Genomic DNA, 18,397 nt, shown 5'->3' on the forward strand with positions numbered 1-18,397 from the left:
CCTCTCCCTACCAAGTAGCCACTGAGTTAGCATTTGACTGAACATGCTCTTTGAAAAGACTATGGGAAGACTGTCACTATGTTGAGGGGCATAGTTTCAATTTGTTATGAAGGTGTTTTTCCCCCTCTCTTTGTCTTTCTCAGTGGGAGGAGTAGGAGGGAAGTTTTAAGGTTTACAACATGCTTTCTCTTTTTCTAATTAATTTTTTTCAATTAACAAGCATGCATTTTAATCGAAAAAATTTAATTAAAAAAAACCTTCTCTAAATATGAGATGCTATTGTATGGCGGATTCCCTGAGGTAAACTTGTCACCATCTCTAACCCTGGCTTAGAGTTGTTATGTTCAGTGATCAGTGTTAGGTTTGAAGATTTTGAGCTCTTAAAGACCTACTTATTTCAGAAATGGAAGCTGAAAGCCAGTATTTTGCTAGAGTAGAAGTAAAATGTGATGGCATACCCTCAGTATTGACACAAATAGGTTAGAAGACAGGCTGGGATTGTGGAAGAAGCACTGTCACTGGACACAAAGGACCTGAGTTCAAATTATGACTCTGCATCTATGACTATTCTGTATAATAAACCTGGCTAAGTTATTAAACCTTTCTAGGCCTCAGTTTCTGTACCTATAAAATGAGCTGGGTTGGACTAGATGAGCTCTGAGGTCCTTTCTGGCTGAAGTTCTATGATCTGATGACAAGATTAAAGACACCTTCATATAGTTAATACTGAATTTCTCTTGCTTTCTTGCAGCCTGACTGTCCTAAAGCAGAATGCTTTGAAACCCTGTCAGCCATGGAACTTGCTGAACAGATCACACTGTTAGATCACATAGTGTTCAGGAGCATCCCCTATGAGTAAGTGCCCACCACCATCCCCTAAGAACCTCCAGAGTCCCTCTTTGGGCAGGCATCCTTCCCTCTAGGTGTTGGAGAGGTCAGTGCCAGTGTGCATGGGTAACCTCCTCAGGATCAGGCTTAAGTGTTGACCTGATCCTGCTGAAGTGTATTCCAAGCCTGTTTGTGTTTCTGAGATGCTGAGCACGAGGGCCTCCAGGCTCTCCTTGCTTCCCTGTATCATGTTGCATGTGGTCACTGTGCCCCTAGATTTCACAATCAACCGCATTCTTTCCCTAGTTTTGTGGGCCAACAGCCTCTTCCTTTTTTACTCACTTGAACCACTGCAAGAATTTCTCTAATTCTAACTCCTGCCAGGTAAAGCAACAACAACAAAATAGGACAGACCTGGGGGCAGGGCAGAGAATGGGTTAGAACAGTCCTGTCACACTCAAATACAAAAAGGTACCACTAATCCATACCAAGGGATCTCTGCAGGCCACATGTTGAATTAGTTTTAAAATCTAATATCATCTGCGTATTACTGTATTTTTATTTATCTTGTTAAATATTTCCCAAATACATTTTAATCAGGTTTGGGCTTCACTTGGCAGCATGCTTGACATCTCTGGGTTGGGGGATTTTTAGGCGATATTTTCAGTCATCTATCATCTATGTAGTACCTATGTGTGCCAGGCACTGAGATAACTAGCTGAAGAGTTGCCTCTGAAAAAAAATGTGAATGAGCTCATACACTTAGGAACATTAAACAGCCTAGAACCTTGGCTTTGGGCAAATAAGACACTGGGTGGTTTCAGTCCAGTGATGCTGATGGAGCTAGAGCACCCACTGTGGGCCTGGCTTTTCCAATGCTTCCTTGCCCTGGCATGTCAGCTACCCTAAAGGCAGCTAACTGTTTCTCCCTTTAGGAGTCTAGAAGTAACCCTGAGGAGCTGGTTTTCTACTATTGTTGCTCATGAGCCCTCACTGAATACCAGCCAGCCAGACTTAATTATCTTTTAGAAAGAAGTATTTAATGAGATGCTATAGTAAAAACAACCCTCCCCGAGTCTGTGACCCATTCTTGCACACAAAAGACCTCTGGGGAAGATGGGCTCAAGCTTAGAAAATACATGTGAGGAAGGGGCAGCTTGAGGGGTAATGGAGAGAGAACTGGGCCTGGAGTCAGGAAGACTCTTTTTTCAGAGACCTACTATCTGTGTCACCCTGGGAAAGTTACTTCTGTTTTCCTCAGGTTCCTCAATTGTGAAATCAGGAGCTTAGCAGTCGATACCTCCCAGAGTTTTCGTGAGGATCAGATGAGATATTTGTAAAGCACTTAGCACATAGTAGGTGCTATATAAATGCTTATTCCCATTCCCTCTTGATTATTAGAACTCCTTTCCTCCCTTTGTGTAGTCCTCATGAAGTTTCCCTTTGGTATACATTGCTCTCTGTAGGGTCCCAAGACTTCTTCAAGCATTTCTATTGGTTCCCAGTGTAAATGATGCCATCTGTCACTGCTGCTCCAAGGGTACTACCATCAGTGCTGATGGGAAAGTCCCAGTTTTCCCAACTTCTCAAATGTCACAAGACTTTTCATCAACAGTTAAGGGGCAAGAAATGACAATTCGCCTACTTCCACATCAGTGATTTCCTCTCAGGGGTAATCCTGCTATTATAATGCCAGTTTGCCAATTGGCTTGCTGTTTTATCTAAGCCTCACAAGGCATGACTAATCCTCCGCATTTAACTACAAGACATTTCTTTCCTTTGTGGCATTATCCACTTTGATTCAGTCCATACATAGTTTACCCCTTTGGCGGATTTCATAACTCAATCAAAGAGTTGTTTTCCCTAATAAAGGTATCAAGGTATGGAACATCTTCTCAGTTGCGTTAATCAGGGTTGAGGAATGTTGGACATCCCTCCTACAGGTAAAAGGAAAAGATACAAAAAATGCTGCTCCCAGTTGACAATTTTTCTCAGTGTGCCCAGTGTTGGGAATTCAAAATGAGTCTCTGGCTTATCTAAAGCTTAGCTGCACAGGAATATTTTTGGTTTCTGGAATACTACTTGACTTCTGTATACATTTCTTTATATTATTTTGTCTTTCCTGGCAATCAGAGATGTCTCTATAGTGATCCTATGGCAGAGAAAGTACCAGACATTTGTGTAAGAAAATAAGAAAGTGAAAGAATCCTTGTCTCACTGGCCCCAAGATGGCAAAACTTGAACAATTATAGCTATGAGCTATCATTAATTAGAGTGGAATCATCTAAGGTGTTCAGTATAACTAAAGTGGGGCATCTCAATCCTGGACAAGGCCTAGAATTGTAAATACATCTAACATTATTAAAATTAATAATAAGAAAGGACTTTGTAAACTGTAAGGCACTATATAAATATGAGCTAGGAACATCATCATTACTATTTGCATAGCTACCATTTTTTAAAGCTAATTGACCTTAGCTGTTGTTTGTTTGTTTGTTAAACTTTCAGAGAATTTCTTGGGCAGGGTTGGATGAAATTGGATAAAAATGAAAGAACACCCTACATTATGAAAACCAGCCAGCACTTTAATGATGTGAGTAATCATAAAAAGTAAAAGATTTTTGGATATGCTCCAGGAATATGAACATCAGGGCATAAATCTCCTTTAAAACAAATGCCTTATTTTTTTTAAAATCCAGAAGTGATGGAATGTTAAAGCTAACTTTAAAATCCTCCAGAAGCACAAAAAGATGCACTTACTCTTGGTTTCATGACTAAGTGTCTAATATTTTGGTGCTACTCAACCATGGCCAAGTAGAAGGTCTAAACTGAATTCAAAATTCTTGCTACTTTAATGAAATATTGGTAATACATATCTCTTCATCAAAATGCAGGTGGGCAATATGTGACCTCAATTGTCATCATTTTTTTGATGAATGGATCTGGGTAATTTTCCATCTCTGGTCCACCTTTTACCTATCTGCCAAGAAAACCCCAAATGGGGTCAGAAAGAGTCAGACACAACTCAACAACACTAGGTGGAGCAGTGGATAGAGTGCCAGGCCTGGAGTAAGGGAGACCCATCTCCTGAGTTAAAATCTGACTTCAGACACTTCCTAGCTGTGTGACCCTGGGTGAGTCACTCAACCCTCAGTTTCCTCATTTGTGAAATGAGCTGGAGAAGGAAATGGCAAACCACTCCAGTATGTTTGCCAAGAAAACTCCAAATAAGGTCATGACTATTTGGATATGACTGAAATGAATGAGCAACAACTCCAGATATGGCCTTAGCAAAGGTATTCTCACCTCCCAAATTCTGGATGCTTTGTTTCTTTCTCCTAGTGCATTTTAAGAATATATCAACTCTTGTGGCTAACCTGTCACATACTTAGTCTGCAATCCTCTATGAACTGGGAAATCTCTCTCAAATGGTACTTTTTTATATGTGTTACTATGATAATTGAGGTTCATAATGATGACGTTGAAGAACTTCAAGACCCTTTTGAATTGTCCAAAGAGTTGTTATGTTTAATATCCGATTCAATTCAACAGACATTAACTGGTCACTTTGTACAGGGCACCATGCTAAACAGTGGGTATACGATGGTTACTATTTTGGGTGTTAAGCATATTTTATCCTATTCTAATTCTCTGTCAAGGGGGACTCTATGTATGGTGTAAATGATTAACAAAAATATCCAATTCACTGGCCCTGCAGAGAGTCCCTCTCTCCACTCTAGAGGTGCACAAGGTTTCATTAGTTGATTTTTGTAGGGAGCATAATTGCCTGCAGAAAGTTGCATTGAGAGTAGTGTTATCGAGACATTTATCATCTTCCTTTTATCGTCTGTGTTAAATAACATGCTTGTTTTTCCGCAAATGCTTCCCTCTAAGTCTCGCTTCTTCTTGGCTTTATGTGTTAGATGAGTAACCTTGTGGCATCCCAGATAATGAATTATGCTGATGTTAGCTCCCGGGCCAATTCCATTGAGAAATGGGTTGCTGTTGCAGATATCTGTCGATGCATGCACAACTACAACGGAGTACTGGAAATCACCTCAGCCTTAAACAGAAGTGCAATCTACAGGCTGAAGAAAACTTGGGCCAAAGTCTCTAAACAGGCGAGTAACGATGAGCTGTAGACATCATTCCAAAGATGACTTTCTCTTAGGAGGCAGAGGCCACTGAACAGAGTGCCAAGATAAATATTGCTAATTAGGAAATCATTTAATAAAGTGAGCGGTGCAGTTGCCAAAGTGAGGTGCCCACTTGGATAATTATTGTGTTCTTGACACTAATTAATCTCCCTTCTGTTCATTTCCAAACCAGTAATTTTAAGGAAAAAGATAATTTAAACCAAAACATCCACAGAAATATTTGGGGAAGAAAACCTAACTTCATTGGTTGTCAGATTAGAATATTTTCCTACAAACCCCTAGGCCCAAGTAGCTTCCCAGGAAGCTCACTTTGCTACTGCTAGTCTGGATTTTTTCCAGCATGTGCTTTCTTTTTCCCTTTCCTCCCCCCCTGGAGAACAGCGGGGGTAGGGGGTTTGGGGAAGGGAAGGGTGGTGACTAAGCCCCTGCAACAAATATGCATAATCAAGCAAAACAAATTCTCAAATGGGCCATATCCAAAAATGTGTGTATTACTCTTCATAGCTAGCCCATCTATCCCTTTGACTTCAGGAGATGGGTACCATGTTTCGTTATGAGTCCTCTAGAATCATGATTGATCATTCCATTAATCAGAATTCTTGAGTCTTTTAAAATTATTTATTTTTAGAATGTCATTATAGTATTACGCATTGTTCTCTGGTTCTGCTAACATCCCTGCATTACTTAAACATGAAGTTCAAGTGACATCCCAGATCTCACCACTTTTCCATCTGTATAGATAAAATTCCCTCCTCCCATTCCTTCCCTTTTCTTCCCTAGTGTATCCTTTCCCCTCTTTCCACTCAGCTCTGATCTTTCCATTAGGAATGTTTGGAAGTGCTTGTGTTCATTAAAGGCTCATTTTTCCTCGGTAGGATTATACTCATTTTGTTGGGTAAATTACTCTCAGGTATAAGCCTATATCTTTTGCCTTTTGGAATATCACATCGCATGTTCTCTGCTCCTTTAAAGCGGTAGCTACTCATTTTTGTGTAATCCCAACTGTTATGGTTCCTTGGTACTTAAACTTTTTTTCCAAGCTGCTTTGACCTGGAAGCTCTGGATTTTGGCCGTGACATTCATAGAACTTTTCATTTGGGGGTTTCTTTCAGGTAGAGACCAGTGCTCTCTGGCTCTAAGTTATCTAGGCAATTTTCTTTCGTGATTTCTTGAAATATGATATCTGGGCTCTTTATTACCTCTCATGCTGTTAATTCTCTTTTCAGATCTCTCCTTTATAATTTTCATTTCTTTGTTCTTTCCTCAGTTTCTCTCATTTTATTGATATAATTTTAAAATTCATTTTTGACACTTGCACTATTTCTTTTAGGGATTCTAACCGATCTTTTGGACAATCTTTGTTTTTCTTTAAGGCTATTTATAGGTGTTTTGGAGTTATCTTTCTCTTTTGGGTTTGTGTCTTGGGTGTCCTGGGTCTCAAAATAGTTCTTTAAAAAAAACTCATTCTTCCAGTATTCAGAAGTTGCTTGCCTGGCCAGCAGCTCTGGCGGCTCCATCTGTGGCCCTGCCCCCTCTAACAAACCCCTTCACTACCAGCCTGGCTGAGTAGGGTGTGAGGCCTTGGTCAACTGTGCACTACTGGCCTGATTCAGAGATCTAGCCAGAGTCTACGATCCTGGCCCACCCCTCTTCCTTTGTTTCTGCCCTGGTCACTTGCCTATAGGTGGTACTGGAAAGATACCCTACTGTGGTTTCTCCTATATCCCAGTCACTGCTAAGTCCCGTGTTCTTCTTAGATCATTTCTAGAGCAGCTGTGGGGGGAACTGGGATGCTCCACCATCTTCATTAGACTTTTCCCAGTCTGATTCTTTATTAACCAGCACAATGAAGTAAGAAGAATCCAAGCCAGGAGCAGTACATCTCATTTTCTCCTCAATTTGAGATTGGAATACTCCAAGGGGAGAGAGGGGAAATGTCATTGAGTAAATAGAGATGGCCCCAGTTTTTTCCTTCTTTAGCTATCTCATAGTTTTGCCAGTCTGATCCCAGAATCTCATTACTGCTTTTTAAAGGTAATTGTCATCCCTTTTTCCTAGTTCCTATTACAACATTTCTTAGCCTTCTTTAAGAATAATATCAAACTTTGCCAGTAGAGCAATTCATTTTATTTTTTAAAATAATATTTTATTTTCCCCCAACTACATGTAAAAAACAATTTTTAAACATTTGTTGGTTTTTTTTTAAAAATTTGAGTTCCAAATTTAATTTCCCCCTTCCTTCCCTCCCCTTTCCCTGAGATGGTAAGCAATCTGATATAGGTCATACAAATATAATCATGTAAAATATTTACATATTAGTCATTTTGTGCAAGAAGACTTGAACAAAAAAAAAAGAAAGAAAGTGAAAAACAGTATGCTTTAGTCTGCATTCAGACAACATCAGTTCTTTCTCTAGATGTGCATAAAATTTTCCATTATGAGCCCTTTGGGGTTACCTTGGATCATTATATTGCTGAGAATAACTGAGTCATTCACAGTTCTTCATCGTACAGTATTCCTGTTCCTGTGTAAAATGTTCTCCCGGTTCTGTTCACTTCACTATGCATCAGTTCATGTAAGTCTTTCCAGGTTTTTCCAAAGTCATCCTATTTGTCATTTCTTTTTTTGTTTCTTCTTCTTCAGTATTTTTTGGGTCTCATTTAGCAAGCCATTGACTTGTTTTTCCTGATTTTCTTGCATCATTCTCATTTCTCTTCCCAATTTTTCCTCTATTTCTCTCATTTGCTTTTTCAAATGCTTTTTGTACTCTTCCGTGGCCTGAGACCAATTCATATTTTTCTTGGAGGCTTTTGATGTAGGCTCTTTGACTTTGTTGACTTCTTCTGGCTGTATGTTTTGCTCTTTTTTTTGTCACCAAAAAAAGATTCCAAAGTCTGAGTCTGAATCTGTATCCATTTTCGCTGCCTGGCCATGTTCCCAGCCAACTACTTGACCCTTGAGCTTTTTGTCAGCGTATGACTGCTTGTAGGATGGAGAGTACTTCGTCCCAAGCTTGAGGGGCTGCACTGCTATTTTCAGAGCTACTTCTACACACAAGTCTCTGCCATACCAACGCTCCTCGTCCCCCATGAACCACCAACCCAGACCTCAACTCAGATCTAAGCAGGCTCTTCATTTCCTCTCTGATCCCCTGCTTAATTCCTCCCACGGGGCGGGCCTGGGGCCAGAAGCAGCTGCAGCTGGAGCTCTGGCAGCAGCCCCAGAACTGCACCACTTCCGTGCCTCCGGGACTGGGGCCAACCATGCACTCTTTTCACTCTGTTCCTGCAGTATTTCCCAGTAACCTTTTCTGTTGTCTTTGGCGTTTGTGGGTTGAGAAGTCTGGTAACTGCCACAGCTCAATGATTCAGGGCCCTACCACCTGTTCCTGCCCGGCTCCAGGTCTACTTGGTCCTGGCGTGGCCCATGCTGAGTTGTGCTCCGCTCCGCTCCCAGCTCCATGCAATAGACCCTTCCCAGTGACCATCCAGGATGTCCTGGGCTGGAGCCCTGCTTCCCTCTGTTATTTCGTGGGTTCTGCCGCTCTAGGATTTGTTCAGAGCCATTTTTTATAGGTGTTTGAAGGGACCAGAGGGGAGCTTTTCTTTCCAGCCACCATTTTGGCTCCACCCCCCTTGCCATTTCTTACAGCATTGTATTCCGTTACAATCATGTACCACAACTTGTTCAGCCATTCCCCAGTTGATGGGCATCCCCTCAATTTCCAATTCATAGCTACCACAAAAAGAGCTGCTATCATTATTTTTTGCACAAATAGTCTCTTTTCCCTTTTAAAATAAATCTCTTTGGGATATAAACTAGGAGTGGTATTGCTCGATCAAAGGGTATGTGTAGTTTTATAACCCTTTGAGCGTAGTTCTGAATAGAGCAATTCATTTTAACACATATTTGATGAACGCTTTCCATATGAAAGGAATTGTGGGGAAATGAAAATAAACCAAATACATAAAATATACATACATATGTATAATATAGTATGTATGTATGTATAGTATGTATGCACATATATTATGCATTTATGTATATACACACATGTATTTTTTTAATAAGACATGGTTCTAGCCCTCATGGGGGCTTGCCATATAGCTGATTTAAACTATGGCTGATATGTGAGTGCATAAAATTGCTGGTTCTGAATTATATATGACCAGTTCAATCTATCACCAAGTATTTATTTATTAAGAACCTACTATGAGTCAGGTGTTGGGAATAGAAATACAACGAATGAAGCAATCCTATTTGCCTGGAGCTTACATTCTTATGGGAGAGACACCAAGGTCTTACCTAAGTATGGAATAAATCTAAAGAGAATAAATACAAGATGGTCTGAAATGGAGGCACCGGCAGCTGGGGTCAGGAAAGGCTTCATGCAGAAGGTGGTGGTGACTGAGCTGCACCTTGGAGGAAGAGGCAGAGGCGGCTCAGAGCTGCTTCAGGTGATGGGGAGGGAGGATCTGACAAAATGAAATTCCACCAACTATTATAGAGCAGGTGCCTGGGGAGAGAAAGAGAAACTGCACATGGGCCCTGCCCTCCTAACAAGGACATTATTGAATGCATTGCTTTAAGTTTTGAAGATGCTGCAGGCAAGTTTGGTCATTAAATAAAATCAGCAGCAGTTCATTTGCAAGGTTGGTACGTACCCTCATAGCTGCCGGTGACAGAAGCTGGGCTCTGGCCCAGTGAGATGCCTATCAGGATTTCTAAATGATGCCTGTTTTGGAATGGGTTCGTATTAGTTCAGAGAACTCTCTTCTAACTATTCCTGCAAAATATAGATGAAAGTTCCTGTCCTAGATCAGGTGCCATGATAATGTGTAGAAATAAACAACAGGTTACAGTTTGCAGATGAATATATGTTCATGGGGCAGCTAGATGGTGCCATAGTGCACGGCCCTGGAGTCGGAAAGACTCATCTTCCTGAGTTCAAATCCAGCTGCAGATATTTACTATCTATGTGACCCTGGGCAAGCCACCCAACCCTGTTTGCCTCAGTTTCCTCATCTGTCAAATGAGCTGAAGAAGGAAATGGCCAACCACTCCAGTATCTTTGCCAAGAAAACCCCAAATGAGGTCACGAAGAGTTGGACACGACTGAAGACAACTGAACAACAGTATAAGTGATCACAGTTCTGAAATAACTTGGTCTGTGTTCAACAAATAGGAAATAGCTACTTTGTGCTGGGCCCTGGGGATACAAAAATAGATAGGCATAGAGGTGTTGCTCTTAAGGAGCCCTCAGGGAGCAAAGAATTACTGTATTTCCTAGGCCAGGGCTGTCCAGCCTTAGGTTTTTATTGAAACAATAGACAATATATTTTGATTTTCCATTTTAGCAAGAGCTCTGGGGTAGCTCAGCTTCCTTTACTAAAGCGTTTATGTGAATTTATATGCTTGTAGGCAGGCTGCATAAATCACACCACAGGCCGCATTTTGGACAACCCTGGCCTAGGCTATCATAGTAGCAAAATAATTGGGATCTGCTTGCTGTGGCACTTTTCAGGATTAGACATGCTCCAAATGGTTCATCTTGAAAAGTCTACTGAACTTTGAGTCAGAAAGATCTGAATTCAAATTCTAACTCAGATCCTTAGTAATTCTATGACCCTAGAGCCATTGTCATCTTTTTGTTGTTATGTCAATTCAGTTGTGTCCGACTCTTTATAACCCCATTTGGGGTTTTCTTGGCAAAGATACTGGGGTGGTTTGCCATTTCCTTCTCCAGCTCATTTGACAGATGAGGACCCTGAGGCAAACAGGGTAAAGTGACTTACCCAAGGTTACACAGCTAGTAAGTGTGTAAGGCTGGATTTGGATCCAGTTCCTCCTGAGTCCAGGCCCTATGCTCTATCTACTGTGCCACCCAGCTCTCTGAATCTATGACCCTGTGACCTCTCAGATCCTTTACAACATTGAATCCCATGTTCTCTCTAGGACTTCCATAAGCATTTCAGCTCATCAACAAACCAGATTTTCTATGTTACAATTCCAATAGCCTACTCCCTCCCCTCTCTCTTTTTAAGGTAACTGTCCCTCCATATGTTCTTGTCCCCATGCAGTGTGAGTAATGCCACACAGTGACCCTTGTTTGAGTCATTCACAGTACCACTGTCACGTGCCTGCTCATTTCTGAAATAGATGAACTTTCTGTGTCTTCTATCATTTGGCTCTGAAAATAACTGCTGTAGCAAGATTGATGGAATGTTACTGTTTTTCTCTCTAGACAAAAGCTCTTATGGACAAACTTCAGAAGATTGTCTCTTCAGAAGGAAGATTTAAAAATCTCCGAGAAACACTCAAAAAGTATGTTTTCTTAATCAGTAAAATTATCCACAGAGTGCAGAAACCCATCACATATTAAGAATGAGAGATTTCGCTTTAATTTTGCTTTCAAAATGGTTGTTTAAAAATAACTTTATGTGGTTTTCAATTAAAACAATCTAGCTCAGTGGAATTTGTTTTTAGTTCACAGATTTAACGTTTCATTGAACCGATCCCAGGTTTCTTTTCATTTTTCCTTCCTGTATAATCAATGAAAAGTATCTTACTAAGTAACTTATATACCAAGTACCATGCTGGAGATTCAAAGACAAAAACTTAGCAGTCTCTGCCCTCCAGAAGCTTATGTTCTATTGAAGTAGACAACATTTACATATACAACTGTAGACAAAATATAACAAAATAAATATAAATTAATTAGGGAAGGGGGGCACCAGCAGCTGGAAGCATTAGGAAAGAGTTAATGCCAAAAGACACCCATGAGTTGAATTTTGAAAGAAATAAGGGTTTCAAAGAGGAAGAGGTCAAAGGAGGGGATTGCATTCCAATTATGTAGGGAGGGCAGCTGGTGCAAAGGCTTTAAGACAGAAGATTGAATTTTATATGTGAAGAACAACAAGTAGACAGTTTAGCTGGACTGTATAACATGTAGGAATAGAAGTAACGTATGTTAAGATTGGAAAGATAATTTTGGGCCAAGTTCTAAAAAAAAAAAAGACCTTAAAACAGAGTGTATATATTTTTTTTCCTAGAGGTAATAGGGAGCCACTGGAGTTTATTGAGTAAGGGTGAGACATGGTCAGACCTATTCTTTAAGAAAATCACTTTGACAGCTGTGTAGAGAATTAGCTTGGTGTACAGAGAGACTTGAGGCAAGAGGATTATTTAGGTGGTTAATGCTGTAGTCCAGGCAAGAGGTCAGAGGGCCCGAGTCACGGTGGTGGCATTGTTATATTGTGAGAGGTTTTATGAAAATAGAAACAAGATCTGACAACTGATTGGCCATGTGGAGCGAGAGGGTAGGAGGTGCGGATAATGCCAAGGTGATAAATCTGAGTGTGAAGAGGGATGGTAGTGTCCTCGGGAGAAATGGAGGAGTTTAGAAGAGGAGTGGGTTTGGTGGGAAAGAGAAGGAATTGTCGATATGCTGAGTTTGAGATGCCTCATGGAAATGTCAGCCGCCAGTTGGTGATGTGGGACTGGAGCTCTGGAGAGAGATGGCTGGATATAGAGAACAGAGGAGAGATCCCACCCTGATGATGATCTGCTGCCCTTTCTGACTGGGGCCATTCATCCTCATCTGACCGAAAACAAGCCATCACTGTCATAGAGTTACAGAATTGTGAAACTGGAAGATGCTTTAGAGTCACCAAGTCTGGCCCTAGTTAACAAATGAGAAAATGGTTGCTTGTGAATGTTAAGATTTGGCCAAGGTCATAGTTAGTGACAGAGCGCATGATTATTTGATGACTCTGGAACAATGATGTCAGAGATCAGAAATGAGCAGCAGCATGGTGTAGTGATAGAGCGGTGCCTTCGTAGCCAGGAAGGCTCCGGTTTGAGTCCTGCATCTGACACATACTGTCTGTGTGACCCTGGCCGAGTCACTTAGGCCTATAGGCAACTTTCCAAGACTAAAAATTGGAGAGAAGGTAGAGGGAGTTAACTCATCTGGGACATCTCTCTAGCACTGAAATCTATCCATTTAAAGAGGAGGGATTATTAATAAAAGGAAATGCCAGTGTTAGGAGATCAAGCAGGTTTGTCCCCTAAAAAGCATGAAGAAAGTAAATTCTGAACAAAGGTGGGGCAATAGGTCTCTGCACCATCTAAAGACCATTTAAATGATCACTATAAGAGAGGGAAAAACACCAAACCATGTGGCCTGTGAGACAAGAGGTCTGATTTACTTGATGATCACCTGATGGCTGCTGATTTTTATGTAATAAGGTGTGGGCTATAGCTAGTCTTATAGAAGTTTCAGAGTTTCCTTGAATGAAGGTAGCCTAGTAGAGGCCTAGACTCAGCCAGGAAGACCGAGGTTCAGCCCTGCCTCTGCTATTTGGGCAGGTCCCTCAAGCTCTTCCCACACTTTAGTTTTCTCATCTATAAAATGGACATGATACCCGTAGCACTTAAATGACAGGGTTGTTAGGAGAATCAAATGAGAACGCGCGCAGAGTGCTCTGCAAGCGTTAAAGTGACATATAAAAGTTGGTTGTTTATTGTCATGGAAAATACTATTTCTGTTGACTATAGAGTGAAATGAATGTGCTAGATGCCTAATAGCAACACAGAGCTCTCTCCTTCTGCCTCTAGCAATTGTAACCCCCCTGCAGTCCCTTATCTCGGAATGTACCTAACTGACCTGGCGTTTATTGAAGAAGGAACGCCAAACTTTACTGAGGAAGGCCTTGTCAATTTTTCCAAAATGAGAATGGTAAGTGACTGGCTTTAAAAAAAAGAATTCACATGTGATTTCTTAGTACTTAAAAAAAAATAAAGCACTTTTACTAACACTCATAATTTCTGAGTAGAGTTCATAATGGTATTGATAAAAGTTGAAGGTGGTAAAAAATGCCATTTGCATTTGGTTTCTGGGAGGTAGAAATCTCAACATCTTCAGGCCGGTTCCTTTAGATGAAGGAGTTGTGAAGAATTTGACTTTGATAGTGTTGTTTGTTGTTTATTCACTTCAGTCATGTTCAACTCTTTGTGACCCCATTTGGGGTTTTCTTGGCAAAGATACTAGAGTGGTTTGCCATTTGCATCTCCAGTGTGTGCCCATTTTATAGATAAGGAAACTGAGGCAAAGAGGGTTGGGTGACTTTCCCCAAGTCACGCAACTAGTAAGTGTCTGAGGCCAGATTTGAACTCAGGAAGATGAGTCTTCCGGGCTCCAGGCCCAGGGCTGTGTGCACTATGGTGCCACCTCACTGCCCAAGCTAGTGGTCTAGGGAGAATGAAAACTCCACTATGCTGTCCTCTGGACACATATACCTTTCCATGTAGATGGCAGTGGACCTTAGTTTTCTCTGTGTGTGTGTATGTGTGTACACATCCCCTGGCTTATTTGTCTTAGTGAGTTGGCAGATTTCAAAGACTCTTTGTTTAAGCTCCCATCTTTCCTTTGCCTTCTCTGTTTTCCAGTATTCTGTTAGATCCTTAGTATCCTGAGTTAGAAATATAAACAGACAGATAGTGTTTATTAAGAGCTTACCAAATGCCAGGCATTGTGTCAAGTCCTGGGGATGCAAAAAGCAGCAAACAAGACGTTCCTTACCCTCAAAAAAAATAGCTGAAATAGCTGACATTAATAGAGCACCTAATATGTGCCAGGTGCTCTACTAAGCATTTTACAATTATTATCTATCTCATTTGATCCCTCACAACAACCCTGGAGGGCAGATGCTATTATTATCCCCCATTTTATAGATGAGGAAACTGAGACAAACAGGTTAAGTGACTTACCCAAGGTCACACACTACTAAATGTCTGAGGCCAGTTTGAATTCAAGTCTATCCTGACTCCAGGCCCAGTGCTCTATCCACTAAAGCCACCTAGCAGTCTCCAGCCATGTAAGGAGTTAACATTTGAATGGAAAAGACAGTATATAAAAGGGAGTTGTAAAGTGGGAAGGGGTCTGGGGAAGAAAAGGATAGTACCACCTCCTACCCACCCAGGGACAAGGTTGATGGCAAGGAGTGAATTGAGTTATAAGTGAAGTGGGCACGGCTGGGACCCCTCATGAAATATAGAGAAATCCCACTGACCCTTTCCAGATACTGTTTTTTACAGACTTGTCTTTGATTATATCCAATTTGTATATAGGCATCTAGGTGGCTCAGTGGATAGAGAGCTGGGCATGGAATCAGGAAGATCTGAGTTTCTAATCTGGCCTCAGACACTAGCTGTGTGACCCTGGGCAAGTCACTTAACCTCTGTTTGCCTTAATCCACTAGAGAAGGAAATGGCCAACCATACAGTATCTTTGCCAAGAAAATCCCTACGACAGCATTAGCATGCCATGGTCCATGGGGTCATGAAGAGGCAGACATGACTAAACAACTGAACGATCGAATAATTAGTATATAGCCTAACTCTCTACCCATTGCTTCCACGAACTTAAACTGGCTGCTGACTTCTCATTTCCATCTATCTCTTTAGTGTTCCTGGGCACCTCTTCCCACCGTATTTCTGCCAATACCATTCTAATCTCTGTGATACTTCACAACTTCGGTCAAGGGATCTGGCCCCAGCCTTGCTCAGTGCTGGGGGAACAAAACACAATTAGTCCCTTGATCAGAATAACCACTGACAAAATATAAAGTAATGCAGTTACTCTAGGGACAAAAGAATACCAATTTGGAGGGAATGTAGAAATGAAAACAAGGAACATATGAAGAATGGTATTCAGAGTCTGCTGTTCCCCAGGCTTCCTTTCTCATTTAGAACTTGGGCTGTATATCTGCACCAGCTATCCCCCTGAGACAGATATCATCCGATGATGTTGAAGGTATATAGATCAGTAAAGAAGAGTAAGAAAATATGGGGTACAGAAAGCGAAAGGGGCACAGCCCACTGTCTTGGTAAATGGAATAACTGACTGCTCTGCAAAAGTAGCCACAGACAAAGGGATTTTTTCCTGCCTAGGATTTGTAAAAAGAGCAAAAATATAAAATTCATTTACTTGCCTTTTATTTCTTTGCTAGATATCGCACATTATCAGGGAGATACGCCAATTCCAGCAGACTTCCTACAGGATAGACCACCAACCAAAGGTAATATGGTACTGACATGTCGTATATATTATGCTCATCACAGAGACTGTTCTTAAAGCTAGGCCCCAGCTCCAGAAGATGTTGACTGACCTGTGCCTCATAGGGCCTTCCTCCATAAGATAGTGGAAGATCCCAGGACATGTTCTGTGATGTGTTAAAAAAGACTGTATTCCTCAAAGCAAATCCCACAGACTTCTGTATGTTGGAAGTCACCTTGTCCCTGCGTCATTCTCAAACACCTGAAGTTGAAATGCCATCATACCTGGATTTTACCTTTATGTATTTACCCCAAAGTCCAGCCATCCCAGCAAAGCATTTTTACTTTCATTCTCTTTTATATTGTGTAAAAATGAAACTATTTTGGAAATATTTCATAGCACAATTTGCCTATGTGACGTATAAAAAGTTTGAGAGACAAAGTTTCTGAATAATTAATCATTTTAGTAATCGTGCAAGTGTATAATTGATAAAAGGATCAGTGGCACAGTCAAATGCCAAAGACCCTCATGGAACCCACTCAATGCTAGATGCCCTTGGAAAAATGAGTGTTCCTGGGGATGGAAATAAACTCTGGTTAACAAGTATTGAGAGAATGAATATTATAATGAGAGGTAGGCTTATTCTGATGAGGGTCTGGGAGATGTGGCTCTGATCACTCAGCCTTGGTCAAAGAGACTTACACTCATATCACACTGTCTAGGGTAATCTAGACAAAAGGGGGAATCCACTTTTACCCAGACCTGTCTGAGTAAAACACAATGGGCCAGAATCCGTCAATTTACCTAAACGAAAATTCCTTTCCCTTTTGAACAGATCTGAGTTTTCTTTTCATTATCAGCCCTGCACTTCAAAGTCCACCTGAACAATCTAGTGGGGCTGATTTCTGAATGAGGAAGTAGAAAAGGGGAAAAACCTTGGCCCCAATGCAATAGTTGGTTATTAATATGAGAGAAATAATCATTTCTCTAAGCTGATTTATATAGTTAATTAGCTTCCAATTTTTCACCCAAAGGAATAGGTGCAAATTAAAGGATTTTTACTGGGAAAGACTCAAATATAGACAAACAAGACTTCAGGGGGCTTATAGTCCAATGAGGGAAGATAGCATATAAAAGAGAACAGGAAAGTGGGGGAAGGAAAAGGAGTGTACCTGCCTGGGACTAAGGTGCTGCCAAGCTCAAGTTCATAAAGTGAGTAAATTCTGATGGAAAGGTCTAGACTTTAGAAAAAGATTTTGTTTCTCTGAGTATTTGAGTAAATGCATTCTGGGTTTCCCCTCCTCACTGTAGGTCACTCAGTACTTGCTGGACAAAACTCTCATCATAGATGAGGATACGCTATATGAGCTGTCACTGAAGATTGAACCTCGACTCCCTGCTTGAAGAGCCAGCTTTGCCCCTGAATCTACAGAGAGCATCTACGTGAAGAGACCGAACTGTGCCTGACATGCCTGCACAATGTGGGGGAAGGGATGAGATTTCAAGCTCTATTCTCCTCTGACAAAAACTGAGGCTCCCAAAAATTCTGTCTCAAGCCAGGAGAACAGAGCTGTTTAGGGTGCAAGGCCAATGCTTCAGACTCGGGCAAGAGGTTGGCAAAGTTGTTACTTTGCAAAGCTAGAACAGCATTTACCTCTTCAAGGGGAGGCCTGAGTAGAGAAAGAAGGCCTTTGTCACACTGAGTGACGGTTTCTAATTTTGTGGGGGTAATCAAGGAGGCAAATCTGACTCTACTATGTTCCATTTAGAGCATGTGAGCAGAGAGAGAGAGAAAGAGAGAAAGAAAGAGAGAAAGAGGGAAAGGTGTTTCTCTGGCATGTTACTTAACAGGGAACATCTGTCGACCCAACCTTAGGATATATATGCTTTCATTACATTCACTTTCAGATCACTAAGAGCTTCACAGAAAAATGGAGTCACCTGGGGTGCAAGCTGCCCAGCCCCTAAACTGTTTCCGTTTCATAGCATGTGCACTGTTTCAAATGTATGGATCAATAATTATCTTTAATGTTCTGAATTCATCTTTTCAGTCTCTGGGCAGCTGTACAGGAAGACAGAGGTGGGGTGGGGAGCAGGGGGACCGAAGTGAAGTAAACTTGACTTTATAGATAAATTGTCCCTAGACCCAGAGAGCTGCTTCTGAGTGGAAGCCCTGTGCATTTCTCTGGGATCTACTTTCTCTTTGTTAGAGTGGCGGGGGCCCAGGTAGATTAAAAAAAGAGACGATCCCGAGTCCCAATCGTCTGCTTGACTTCTCCAGGATCAGGTGCTCTGGCTGCTGGCTGATTTTACTGTTGGCTCAGACACCGGCTCTTGACTACTACCCTGAGAT

General features: G+C 41.3%; 1 protein-coding gene across 2 annotated transcripts in view; it reads left to right on the forward strand.

The window, feature by feature from the left end:
- Positions 1–17,674, forward strand: part of RASGRF2 (Ras protein specific guanine nucleotide releasing factor 2) — a 336,581-nt gene extending 318,907 nt beyond the window's left edge. For both annotated transcript variants that reach the window (XM_036735869.1, XM_036735878.1), the window contains exons 21-27: positions 752–855; positions 3,337–3,421; positions 4,752–4,949; positions 11,230–11,309; positions 13,605–13,725; positions 15,998–16,066; positions 17,356–17,674. In XM_036735869.1, the coding sequence (XP_036591764.1) occupies positions 752–855; positions 3,337–3,421; positions 4,752–4,949; positions 11,230–11,309; positions 13,605–13,725; positions 15,998–16,066; positions 17,356–17,448 (750 nt within the window). In that variant the 3' untranslated portion in view covers positions 17,449–17,674. The remainder of the gene's footprint in view (positions 1–751; positions 856–3,336; positions 3,422–4,751; positions 4,950–11,229; positions 11,310–13,604; positions 13,726–15,997; positions 16,067–17,355) is intronic.
- Positions 17,675–18,397: the final 723 nt, after the last annotated feature.

This window comes from Trichosurus vulpecula, chromosome 1 (genome assembly GCF_011100635.1).
Source record: "Trichosurus vulpecula isolate mTriVul1 chromosome 1, mTriVul1.pri, whole genome shotgun sequence".
NCBI lineage: Eukaryota > Metazoa > Chordata > Mammalia > Diprotodontia > Phalangeridae > Trichosurus > Trichosurus vulpecula.